The following is a 13,560-nucleotide window of genomic DNA, read 5'->3' as shown; positions in this document are numbered from 1 at the left end:
TCCAGAAAAATAAGATTAGCGTGTCTTAAAGGGTGCTCTTCTACAGCAAGCCAACTGTTAAGAGTTTACAGAAAGGAAATAAATAATTATCCCATTAGAGCAGCCTATACAGTGTTCTAGCACAATTCTTGTTCTGTAGCATTTCAATTTATAAAACAGAGCACACATGATTCTAATACAATACAGAACATCAACAGCCAGACACAGAGACAGAATTTACAGACAGTGGTTAATCAGCAGCAGCACACAACTCAAAGCTGGTAGGAAAGTTTGAAATGAAACTCATGTAGTTCTGAAACTGATACACATTGACCGACCTGACATTAAAAAAAAGACTACATTTTGATTAGGAGAAAAAAATTCAAACTTTTATTGATGCACTACTAGTTCCAGTTGCCCCACCTCATTTATCAAAAGAACTGAAGAAGCCCAGGACAATCTCCCAGTATTTGCCACCTACAGATAAGATATTTGAGGACTCAAATGGTGTCTTGAAAAAGATTAATCTTTTAACTTAGTGGGATGGATTATAGGAAGCTGGCACTCTAGACGCTACCTATGGGCATTCAATTTCCACTAGCTGCCTACATGACAGCATTTGAATGATGTTGGCAGAAATTCATTCGCTTACAGTCCAAATCTCAAAACACGTACAAGTTAATGAGTACTACTAGTATGAAGTCCTGCTCCTGCCTGAAATCAAAAGGAAAATGAGTATTTTAGACACTCAGTATCAAGCTCCTGCTGAACTACAAGTTGAACTTTTACTATCTGTTCTGATTTAAAGGCCAAGGAAATGAAAAGGCCTTTTCGACAGAAAGAGTACATTAAACCAGAAGCCTTGCCTTAGCTACAGCAATCTCTCTAGGATTCAAAAGCCAGTGCACTAAGCTACTGCCGAACAGAAATATACCTAACTTCAAGCTAACCCTTGCTCACATCATTTCTGAATGGCACTCAAGCAAAAAAGTTTCCTAGGCAACCTCAAAAGAAGTTATCCATTTTACACAATCCTATAGTGAACAGCTTCAACATTTACTATCTGTTCTGACTTGGCCGATTCTGATTGCGTAGTTCATAAGTATCAAAAAAAACAAGCCACAGTTGAGAAGACAGGCACAATTCAATATTCAATTAACAAATTTTTTCATCACTTGTTTTCAATTCTTATTTTAAACGTTCACAGAATAATACATTTTCTATTTCAAACACTAAAGATGCCATCACACTTGTGAAAACACTAAACAAAGCATATTGAGGCACAAAGAAGCCAGAAGGAATTCAAGTAACAGTCAGAAAGTAATTTGGAAGATGCATTTTTTTTTCTAAGTCATGGAGGTCTTTTACACTATATTAAAAATAAACCAATTTTCCCATCCACACAAATTAAACAGCTGACTTGCCTATATATACATACCAAGTAATGAGATACCAGTTGAATTTTTTGGGGTAATTTTTCATAAAAAATGACAATTTTCTATAAAAACTAGTCCTCAAATGCTTGAAATATATGTACCTATCAGATAAGTAACTCTTAAAGAGAAATTCATTTTTTTTTAAAAAAAAATATATAAGTTTCTCTATACTACCTCATGGCAGCTAAAATAGAATGATAATTTTACAGTGAACTGGTCATACAAAGAAAAATATTTTAAACTGTTTCTCTATAGATAATTTCAATTAGAAACAACAAACCCAAAATATTTCATATTTTAAATTAACTGGTCAATAGGTTAAGAAAGAAAAATAGTGTTAGAACACTGCAGACACTCCTGCTGACATCACACTGAATAATTACAACTTTTGGTCTTTTTCACAACTGCTGTAAAAGTGTTTCTATAAAAAAAGCAATGTTCCCCCCATCCCCAAGAAATTAAAACAGTAAGCCATTTAAAAAAAAAAAGAAAAAGAAAGTGTTTTAAGAGGCATTTCTTTTAGCTTGCATGATATAGCCTTTGGACTTGATAATTCCTCTGCTTTTAACAATGACTGAATACCGGAGAAGCCATAAAGGAATCCACTCATGTGCTTTCGTGTTCTGGATGCTTTCCTGAAGAACTTCTTGGAAACTTGCTTCACAAAGTAATTCTGAAGTTAAAAAAGGATATTCATGCTTTAAATAATGTCACGTAAACAGCCGCAGAAAGCAACACTTCCCTACTGTCAAAAATCTTAAGCAGTGCCAGGTACTCCACAGGTGCACTCTTCCAGAACGCACATAGGGTAAAAGCAGCTGAATATTACAAAAGAAATCTTCCGGATACCTTTTTTGCAACATTGAGTATTTCCCACAAAACTAATTAACTGAGATTTCTACAATATCAAATGGAGATGATCAGCAGAGCCATTTGCAGGAAAAAATGACAATTAAATTTGAGAAGATAGCTAGACAAGCCAGGGGTGTGTAAAGCATAAGGCTGAAATCATCAAAGTACTGAGCATTCTCAGTTACCTCTGCCATCACTGAAAGCTCAGCATTTACAGCATCTCCCATAACTGGGCTCATAATAAGCACAGGCCCAGAAAGCATTAAGAAAATGGGCTTGAATGCCACAAAGCAGAAAAGGCAGGCAAGTACAAATCCTCCTAGTTTCCTCTGGAAATTCAGTCAAGGGAACAATCTCTTAGATGAAGAGTGTTCCCTAAAGAGAGTCTCAATACTCTTCAGCTGCCCATTACAGAAAGTTAAGGTTAGCAAACAATGCATAAAGGAATCACTACTTGCTTTGTTTTCTATCCACATCCTCCTCCTCCTTCATTTCATGATTCCCGATAGAGAGTATTTATTAAATTGCAAGTTGCACTTTGGACTTCACAGGACATGGAAATTGTCAGATTGAATGGTAGTTCATCTTGCATACTGCCAGAACAGTGCTGGCACATGCTCAAGCACTGATGAAATTCGTTAGTTGCAACAGTGGTACTATAAAGCACATACTTCATAAATAACATTTCATATACTTTTTTCTTTGGGGGGAGGGGGAGAATGGGAAGAAAGGGGAAGGAAGGAAAAGTATGATCATCATGAATAGTTGGTCATAAGGAAGAATGTAGGGAAGGAATGAACTAAATATTGTTTAAGACTTCTTGCTTACAATTCCAGCAAGATATTTAAGGCATTGTTATAGTGAAGAAGATTAGATGATATTGGAGAGAAACTAATATAATATCCCAGAATATTCTAGGGAGCTGGTAACCGAGAGTTCTAGAGTCTAAAGGAAAGCCTCCAAGTCCTTCAATCATTTAGTAAATCAATCACTGCACAAAACAGGTAAAGAATTTGCACCAACTCTTTTTGAAATAATGTTATTTTAAGAAGTTACTACTTTGAAAGAATCCTGCTTAACATGTAGTGATTTTACATGTCTAACATTACCAAACTACTCAAAAAAATCAACTGACCATCAACATTTCTATGCAAGCTATTTCACAGACAAGTTCCAGGAAAGTGGATTTTCATTTGTCATTTACTGGCCTTCAGCAATACAACTGCCATTTCATTCTATGTTTTGTGGAAATAAGCTATTTTTTGAACGTATGTAGTACAAATTTCTCAGTAGTTTGTTCTGCTATTTACTTTATTTTCTCTGATTAAAACGATTTCAAGAAACTATCTAAGGCTGCAAGATTGCCTTTTTCCCCCCTTCCTTGAAAAAGAAGCAAGAACTTAAAATAGAAATATTTTATAGAGGAGAAACTTTTAGAATCCTTTGTTCAGGATTCAAGTGTAACGAACTTTGAAGTTCAGAGAAATATTATTCCTGATTTTGTACCGAATAAATGCATTTAGAAGTCTTCTGTTCACTAATCTGGCAAAGCCTTACCTTTTGGGTCATTGTGAGTTAACAGCTGTATGTCAAACTCTTTTGCAAATGCTGTGAGATCAGGTGGCATCACACAACAGGAGGCTAGGTTTACCTGATTACTACTTGGTTTCACCTGAAAATAGCAGAATAATTTCATAAGAAAAAATATTAATGTTCTTTAGTTGTTTCCCCCATACCCTCTATTAGAACAGAAATTTTGCTTTGAACAGTTTGCCTTTGACCATTGTTTTAAGGTATGAAGAAGGCTAATTTAATTCTGCATGATGCTGAACAGGCAACTCCTACATCTGCAATTTCCTGCAGCACAGAGCCCAAAACAAATAGAATCTAACTTCAGGTGCTGCCACAGCAAGTTGAGTACTAACCCATTCCAGCTTCCTGTCTGCTGTGCTCCCTAAACAGCAGCAGTCATCCCCGCCCGCACACCCCCCCCCCCCCCCAAGTAAAACCATTATAGGGGCATTAGTTTGAAAAAGACTTCAAATAAAAAATCCAGACAATTTTTTGTAAAGGATATATAATTTCCTGTCTTCCATGCCTTCAGATAAGTGTTTAAATCAGATTAATTTAAAAAGGATGCTCTTCCACTGACTCTTTCTCTGCTCATCACAAACTGCATTCATGATCACCATGCAGGTGGTCATTAATCCCCTCAATTATCCTCCTCTCAGTATACACAAAACAGCAAGGAGCACAAATCAGGACTCTCAGCAGGACCTCTTATGCAGATACAGTATGTTCACATACCACAAAAGAAATGTTGTAAAAGGAGTATTGAAAGAACTAATAAGGAAACAGTAAATCCACAAGCTTACATGAGCATGGGCACATACTAGTACAGACCTCCATCACTCAAATGTTAAGAGGCAATTAGTCACATTGGACAACAAAGTATTGTGCCACTTCATTCTCAGTCTGTCTTCCTCTTTACATTTAAGCTTAGCATTCAAGCAGCATTTTTCCAAGGGGAAATCCCTCCATTCATAACACAGCTTAAAATGAAAACAGCTGTTTTCAGAGTCACTGGAATAAATTTGAAGGTTTAAAAGTACTGTTAATACTCCTTCTTAAAATATAAAGGCACTCAAAACTCAAACCTTCAGTACTTCAAGGAACCTGCTACTGAACAGACCTGTGGTTTCCAGCTTTTGCTGGTCTGTACATAAGCATGCTGAAAAAGTGAGTCACACTTTGAGCCTCCCCCTACCTTGAACAACGTGGCGACCATCCACAAGATGCTAAAAATAACAGGGCTAATTAATATTTTATATATAAACCCATCTATAATAGTGTGACAGCCAACAAAACAGTTACCCTGTCCTAGAAATACTACAAGTAGGAAGTTTGTTCTCACCTGTGCCCACAGATACAGCTGCTCTAACAGTGTTTTATCTAGGTCAGAGGTACCTATGGCAACAATCTTTTTGTTTTGAACTAGATTTTCAAGTTCTTGCCAATAAGGTTGCAAATACTCCAAGGAGAGGCTAGTTCCATCTTCAACAGGAGGTGGGGCAATAATGACTGAGTCTAACTGAGCGACTCCAAGGGCACGACATGCTGAGGAAAAAGAACAGAGACACTGCAAAATCTTTTGTAAGATACAAACATAAGCAGCATGACTCTTCAAATTCAGCAAAAACCACACATTCTGCTTCACTCTGCTAGTTTCCCATTCACTATTTGAAATTCTGAGTGTATCAGTTTTTAGCAAACCATCAAACATACAGCTGAAGGCCAAGTTACAACTGTAGGTCTCGGGACAGGGGGGGACGGGGACAGGACAAACAAGAAAACAAAAACCCCACCACCAAAAAAAGTGTGACGCTTTTTTCTCCTTTTCAATGTTAAAACTGAATTTTTCTCTAGAGACAGTGGTGACATACAATTCTTGATTCCTTCACTCTCAATTTCTTCCAAAATTTGTAATTTTCACTCCAAACTGTAACTCAAGTACAGGGCATGGACTAGGAGAATTATTTGATATATGTGAGGAGTTAGACTAAAAGCACACCAAATGTGGAGATTTACATTGCCAGAGAGAACTAGCAAGTCTTGGGACCATCACTGAGCTTTAGGAAAGATGCAAGTCATGAGGCTTCCTCTTCACAGCAAAAAGAATAAAACTAAGTAGCTAAATAAATTATTTCCTTCTGGAACAGGATTCTATCAACATAATTTTAACAAATGGTACTACAATTTACAATAAAGAGGCTATTAACTGGGGTATCAACAGAAAAGAATGATATCTGACACTTTGATCTTTGGTAACCCCTTATGCCCAACAATATTCCAAAGTGGTAAAGTTCACTGCTGCTCACAATTACTGCTACCTTAGGCTAACAAAACTTATGTATCAGTACAGCCATTGTATTGTATTGTCAAGGAAACTTAACTATTTCATCAGCTGCTTGCAGCACTGTTTTATTTCCTAAAAAATCTCTGGAACACTGCACAGTTCGCAGCAGAGTTCATCATATTAAAACCAACTGGCAACTAACAACAACTGGTAAGAACTACTGTATCACTGTTACTAAAACATCACATGCTATTCACTTTTTAACAAGCTTTGTGTGAAAGAATAAAAACTTGCTCCTGCTTGGAGCAAGGAATCAGATTTGAGTTTTTGGACCCAAGGTTACAATGATCCACATTTAATAAGTTTACTGACTGAACCAACGTGTAACTAGACTTGACAACCTGTCTTTCTTAATAGGAAAACAGGATATACTTGTGACAGTCACTACATACACCTCTTAGATGGAAAAGGTTCTAATTTTATTTCTAAATACTGAAGTAAAGAAACCCTACCAGAAGTTTGAGTTTCACACTTACCCAGGTCAACTGCATCTCTGATCGATGAAGAGTTTGATCCAATGACGAAGAGTTTTGCTATTTTTGAAGAAACTGAAAATCAATAACTAAACAAGCCAGCTATTACTAAATATACAGCTATTTACTTTTGCTATATACACTACTTATGAGTTCTTGGGTAAAGGGTTCTTAGAATATACACCAATTACTTAAAAAATTGGAAAAAAACAACCTTCTGAAAGGTGACTCCCAATAAAGACACTGTTCTCTTAAATTTCAAAGCTGTTGTGCAGTCTCAGAACAAGAAATCCAGTTAGATGATCTAATAAGCTGTAAAGCTAGGACTTAAGCATCAAGACACTAAGCAATAACCATAACAACCTGTATAAAACCCCCGAATATAATAGTACAAACAGACCTCTTCACAACTTACTGAGACTCAAAATGTACTAGTGTTAGTTTGGACTGCCTCCTTCAAGTTCATCATATTCAACCTGGAAAAATTATGCAAATAAATGTGCTTCCAATGCTACTTCTTAATTGCAGTATTATCTGTAATATTTTGCTTCAGAAAAGTCAAAGATTCACAAAATACATTTAAAATGTCTTGAGGGGATGTAAGTTTAACTAGAAAAATGCCGAGCTGCTTTAAAACCTGAAATATGAATTCAAGTCTTTCTTACCCAACTTCTCGATTACCCACAGTATGACAGTGTGCACTGATGTCACTTGACTTTGCAATTACAAAAAAAACATGGTGGAAAAAATATACATATATGAACATCCTATTAATGACTCCATACTAAATATTTTTATGCCAGCAGATTTTTTACTATGTTCTTACCTGATACTTTCAACTCATCCCTTTCTTCAGGATTTATTTTTTCTATAGCTTGAGCTACAGTACATTCCAGAACCTCCAGTATTTCCTGTAGTAAGTACATGAGACTTAGGAACAACTTGTCAAGAGGAGACAGTAAGTTACTGAAGAATGTTTTTAAGCAATTTAAAAAAACCCCCAAACTTGCAACAGTCAGAAACAAAAAACAGTACAAAAAATGCAATGACAGAAAGAAAGTAACCCAATGCTTCTTGATCTCCAAGGGTAGGTCAGGGAAATGAAGCTATATGAAAGGCCCTATACACCCTTAATATAAAATATAGAAATTACTGGTAAGAATTACTGGAATAAGATTTAGTAGTGTTCTGATTTTCTGGTGTAAACAGATCACTGTGCCAACTCAAATGCCTTGCTTTAAAAAAAACTCCATGACCAACTGAAAAAACCCCATGATCAGAATGAGGGGGTTTTGGTGTTGGGTGTGAACATCTTTGCATAAAAGTATCTTGTAATTTCAGTGAAGCCTATGAAAAGCCTACAGTGAAAATGCTGTAAAATACAGATTTAAAACAGTAATTCTGAAACTAAAAATTAGGAAAGTTTCAGAGACTTCACCCTCTGACCTCATTTAAGACTAGGCTGCCATCTCATGTCAGCTGGCACAAGCTGACTTTAAGTGTTTACCTACGTGAGATTTTTGTACTGTACACACACACCCCATCCCCAACCAAGAACTCTGTGGTAATTTTTGCCGCCCTACCAAAAAATCCTCAAGCGAGTCTTCGAGTTATTCCATACAGTCAGCATTTTAAACAAAAGTTAACTTTTTTTTTTAATTACTGGAAACCAGTATAATTTATAAAAGAATTTGGAATTCTGCAGTTAACATGTTTTGACAGTAAAACTGACAGTAAAACCCTAAATAATTAACTTTAAATGGATCAGTACATCTTAGAGGCAAATGTTTATGTTCTCTTCTTGAGCAATCATTAGATCTTCCACAAATCATTCAGCAGTAACTGCCTCACCACACTCCAGTGTGGAATGCAGCAATGTGCAGTTGATGCCACCATTACACAAGAACTGGTAACAAAACCCAAAGAAATGGTCATGAAAGTTTTTCTAGTTTTTTGGTGTGTGTTTTTGTGTTTTGGTGTTTTTTTTTTTTTTTTTTTTTAAATGAAACATGCTAATATTTCACAGAGCAAATAATGTATTTAGTGGGAACCTGTTACTGTTTCACTGAATTTCAGAAGCAACTGTGAAAGAAGAGCAGGCAAATACAGCGAGATCTTGATATCAGATGCCCAGGACTGTGGTTTTAAGAATTATGTGGAAGTCCTTAGCTCTTAAGGGAAAAATTGCCACTTCTGCATCTTCAGAAATATTTCTGAGACAACCAAGGCTACGCTTCAGAGTTTCCCTCCAAACAGGACAATCTTTAGCTATTTAGTTTATCATCTCCATAGTTTAGTAATTCTCCATTGAGTTTTTACAAGCATGCCAGCAAACTTCTAAGGTACACAGATTTTTTTTTTTTTTTTGTGATTTCGCCAACAATTAACTTCAAAACTTACAGACCAGGACTTATATTTTGCTAAGAATTGTCTTACTTGCCATCAACAGGATTCTTTACTTTGGTATTTCTTAACCTCTCCAAATTTACTAAATAGATTTAAAAAAAAGGGGGTGTGCGAGAAATACTCTTTCAAGATATCTGGAGCTGCAGATAATTTTACAGAAATTTAATAGATTCATTTATATTTTAAAAGGTGTAACCAACTACGTATTTCTCTGTTTTGATGTGTAACATGGATAACATGCATAATACCTCTCCCACCTGATTTAGGTCTTGTCCAATCTTTGAGCTCCATTCAGTCAGCGTTTTCTGAATGCAGTCCCGCACCTACAAAATATTTTTTCATATTGAAGTGTAGGTATGTTACAGCTGCACAGAAATACAATGATTCATAGGTGTGTAGACTGAGCAGATGAACTAATGACACAATTCCTTCAACCACAGAAGATTCTTCCTTCATAGCTTCCACCTGAAACTTGTTCAAACTAGTTTACTTAAATATTTTCCTCTCCTCTTTCACAAAGCATTTTAGCAGTAACACAAGTACTGTATTTCATTTATTTCTCAGACCAATGCCATCTTTAAAGGAAAGAACAATACTAAGCAAGCAAGAACTAGGGTGTGGGGTGGGTTGGTTTTTTTGTTTGTTTTGGTTTGGGGTTTTTTTTGCATAGAGATTCTTAAGTTACAATGTACTCAGATAATAGCATACATGCTGTGACATTGTTAGAAATGAGACTTTACAGTCAATCACTAAATATTCATTATATTAAATACTTCTCTTTCCAAGATGCATCTGATCCTTTTCATTTACTGCCTACCTATTCCACTGTGCCAAACCACTAATGCTTTTAAGTCCTTCATTACTGAAAGGGGAACCTTCCGATTCTACCCCACACTTGCATTTTTCCTGCATCCACAGATGCAAAATTAACTCGACTAGGATTCTGATCATGGATTTTCTTGAACATAGTAAGGCATAACTATTAAGTCTAAATCAGCTAATTAACTGCATATTGTACCAGTGCTTCAGCTGTACCAATGCTCTAGCTTCCCTCTGATACATCTCAGGAGTTGTTACTCTGCAGGCTAAGGAAATGTACTGTCAAGACTGCTATCTGCCACAGGTAGGACACCACTTTAATGAGTTGCTGCTTTACTTCACTTTTAGCAATATATTTTATAATTATGCAGGTACCTACTTTTTGTAGCGTTAAATAGCAGTTTCCTGTGACACCTAACATTAATTCAGAGAGCTCATAATACCATGCACAAACTATAAGCCAACCTCCCTACTAGAAATGGTTATCACAAAGTTTAAGACATAATACAGTAATAATACTTTGTGAGTGCAAATTCTATACCTTCTTTCCCAATCATTTACAATGGCATGAAAAAAATAACTGAGTCAGAAGGCAAAAATTGACTCCCCCACCCCCAGATAGCTATCCACAATGCTGGAACTCTTTAGCCTATTTTGATGCAATTTATAATGTTATTTTTTCCTTTCTGAGGGAAAGTGAGACAGTGCTAAACATGTATATTCTATATATTGCTACTTTGCAGCTGTTACACTTTGTATTTCTACTGCAGTTTGTATGCACGCGCCTCTGTCTCCAAAGCACACCATTCCCCTGCCCTCAACACATGTGAAAAGCAGAGTGTATCCGACTGCTTTGATCAGCTTTTCCAAATGCAGCTACATTCCCAAACTCCTAACGTTAGGGTTCATAGTGTGCAAAATTTTAGCTCACATTCTGCCACAGAGAACTATGCACACACTAAGTACACCAAACAAAAGAGTTAAAAGCCAATTTATTTCTGATAATTAATGCTAATTATTTGCTTTTGGAATTCCAGCAACTCTGGAAAGCAGGCAGCCTTATGTTTAAATGCAGATTTCCCTGTAAATAGAAGAATTTAAATACCTTAACTGATTAGTTATGCACACTGGCCACTCTTAAAAAAGGGTGGCCATTACAATACAGCTATCTCTTCGCTACAGAATCTAGCCCCATTTCACAGATCACAGAATGTTGTAATAAGCAACCAGGCCAAATAAAAAAAGTTAATACGACACGACAAGTAAATAAAAGTATGATGAATTCTTCCTTCTCATTACATCATCCTCCCAGTCACCAAGTTTTAGATTTTCAGTAGTGCCACTACATAGCAATAATCAGCCAAATGCATAGCTCTTCTTGTTATTAAATGACTGTCTTCAGCTTACCGTGTCATGACAAGACAGTAAATACAGTGGTTCTGAAGTTCATGGCCACAGGATCTCCAGGAATTTTATCAGGACTATTCTAAGTGTTGAGACATACTGCTAAAGGTAATAAAGTGGTGATTTAAAAGTTCTTTCAACTTTTTAAAAAAGAATGACAGCTACACTCTTCAAAGAAGACAGCAACGGCTAATTTTCCTGAGACCTGTCACCACCAAGAAGTTACATTAATTTCAGGTTAGAAAAGAGAGTTTTCATCACTTGTAACGCAAGCTCAGACCTACTCACACCCTTCTCTTGCTCAAGAGGTATCAGGGATCTGCTTTGCCGTTACAAACAGTACTTCGACTTGTAAGCGTTTTCAGCCTTCATCCCCCGAGAGCAGAAACGCGGTCCGGCTCCTTCCGAAAGAGACTCAGACACAGCAAAGTGCTGCCGGGGGCGTGGGGTCTCCTCTGCGCTGTCGCTAGCGCGGGTTGCCCTGGCCGTCTCCCCGCTCCCCAGCACGGCCAGCCGGCCGGCTTCCCTCCTCACGCACCCCGCCGCCAGGCCGGCGGTTGGCGGCGGCTAGGCCAGCCCCGCGGTGCCGCTCCGCGGACTGGGACCGGCCCGACCGACTTCCCAACGGGCCAGAACACCCGAAAGAGACAACAACCACAACTGCCCCTTCTGCCGTTCCCGCCCCGCACCTCGCGAGCGGTACGGCCACGGGCGCACACAGCGCGCGCGGAGGGCGGGCGCGCGCCGCCGAGGCGGTCGTCAGGGCAGTTAAACCCTTCTCCCCTCGGTGACGGACGGGCACCAGGCCGGGCTGCGCAGCGCCAGAAGAACAAGCCCGCCTCTGGGTAACGTCTCGCTCGCACGGACGTCCCCGCTCCCGCCGGGGACGGGGTAACCGGCCGCTCGGCTGCGGCGCGGCACGGCCCACCGTGGCTCCCCCCCGCCGCGCAGGCGCCCGCCGCAGCCCGCCCCCCCCGCCTCAGAGGCGAGCGCCCGCCGCGGCGTCCCGAGGGGAAGCTCCGCGGGCCGCCGCGCTCCGCTCACCTCCTCGGCGGGGGTGGCCGGGCACTTCTTGCGCAGGCAGCCCCAGTTGAGGAGGTTGCCGGTCTGCAGGGTGAGGGCGGCCGCCCGCTCCACCAGGGCGCGGGCGCCCTCCGTCCCCATGGGAAAGCCGGGCACTGCTGCTGCGGCGGCGGCGGTCGTCGGGCTCCCCGCGACACCTGCGGCACCGAGCAGCGCTGCGCCGTGACTCAGCACAAATAACGGCGCCCGGGGGGCGGGGGGGGATGCTTTGTAACCGTCCCCGGTCACATGGCACGAGGACAATGGGCGGCGGGGCGGGCCCAGCGCGGCAAGGACCGCACCAGCCCGGCAGCGCCGGCGCCGCCTCACGATCCCGCCACGCGCCTGCGCGCCGCCCCTCCCGAGGCGGTTACCCTCACCGGGCAGCGCTGCCTGGGCGGCGGCCGCGGCGCCGCACGCGGAGCGGGGCGTGGCCTTCCGAGCGCGGTGCGGGCCCTGCAGGGCGGCCGGTGCTGCCCCGCCCCGGGCGGGCCGTGGCGGCCGCTGAGCCGGGATCCGTGTGTCGGTCTGGCCTGGGGGGGGGAGCAGCGGACGCGGGAGCCGGCCCCGGCGTCGCGCCCTGAGGAGCGCCCGGGGTACACGTGGCTCTGCCGGGTGGGAGCGGCCCGGCGTTCGGTAACACCCTCGCCCCCCCGCCCCTCCGTTTCGGCCCCTAGCGGCGGCCGGGGAACCCGCCCCGAGCCGCCTGCCGGGCCAGAGAGGGCTCCGTGCCCGTGCCGGGCCTTGAGTCACTCTGGTGGGCCCGGTGTCATCGCCTCCAAACAGTACTTCGGTAGCTGCTCTGCGAAACTAATGAAGCCGTCTGACTTTTAGTCATAACGCTTTTAAGTCACAGATAGTCGTTGGTGTATGCTGAGGCCCCAAAAAGGAAACCAAATGGTTATTTAGTTCAGTGATGTTTACATTTTGATGAAACATAAAACTTAATGTCAGGTTACAACTCCAGTTTTACACCAGCTGATTTCAGTGAAGACACACAGGGTGAAACTTGAAGGATTACGGTTTGAGGATTTGTTTTAAGACCGGCTGGCTTCTGGAAAGCCACACTCTGAACATAGAAGTCCTTCTGTATTGGAGATTCAAGGCGGGGAGGGGGGGGGGCACAGGTTCCCCCCCCCCCCAACTGCAGTTAAAGTGAACAGTAAGCCACAAATTGTAATTTTGCTGTCAGCACAGAAATTTGAATTGTGTT

The 13,560-nt window shown here is 40.9% G+C and overlaps 1 protein-coding gene across 2 annotated transcripts; it reads right to left on the bottom strand.

The window, feature by feature from the left end:
• Positions 1 to 1,104: 1,104 nt before the first annotated feature.
• On the bottom strand, positions 1,105 to 12,568 carry GCLM (glutamate-cysteine ligase modifier subunit). 2 transcript variants are annotated; one of them, XM_075038978.1, is made up of 7 exons: positions 12,330 to 12,568; positions 9,320 to 9,385; positions 7,483 to 7,567; positions 6,660 to 6,731; positions 5,182 to 5,384; positions 3,825 to 3,939; positions 1,105 to 2,088 (listed from the first exon to the last, which is right to left on the bottom strand). In XM_075038978.1, the coding sequence occupies exons 1-7, from the start codon at positions 12,447 to 12,449 to the stop codon at positions 1,919 to 1,921; spliced, it is 831 nt and encodes a 276-aa protein (XP_074895079.1). In that variant the 5' UTR covers positions 12,450 to 12,568; the 3' UTR covers positions 1,105 to 1,918. The 2 variants fall into 2 exon arrangements, with proteins under 2 accessions (XP_074895079.1, XP_074895080.1); XM_075038979.1 differs by having other exon boundaries at positions 6,660 to 6,716; positions 12,330 to 12,566.
• Positions 12,569 to 13,560: the final 992 nt, after the last annotated feature.

The sequence above is a fragment of the Buteo buteo genome, chromosome 10 (genome assembly GCF_964188355.1).
Source record: "Buteo buteo chromosome 10, bButBut1.hap1.1, whole genome shotgun sequence".
Lineage (NCBI taxonomy): Eukaryota > Metazoa > Chordata > Aves > Accipitriformes > Accipitridae > Buteo > Buteo buteo.
This window is presented reverse-complemented; position numbering and strand designations above follow the sequence as displayed.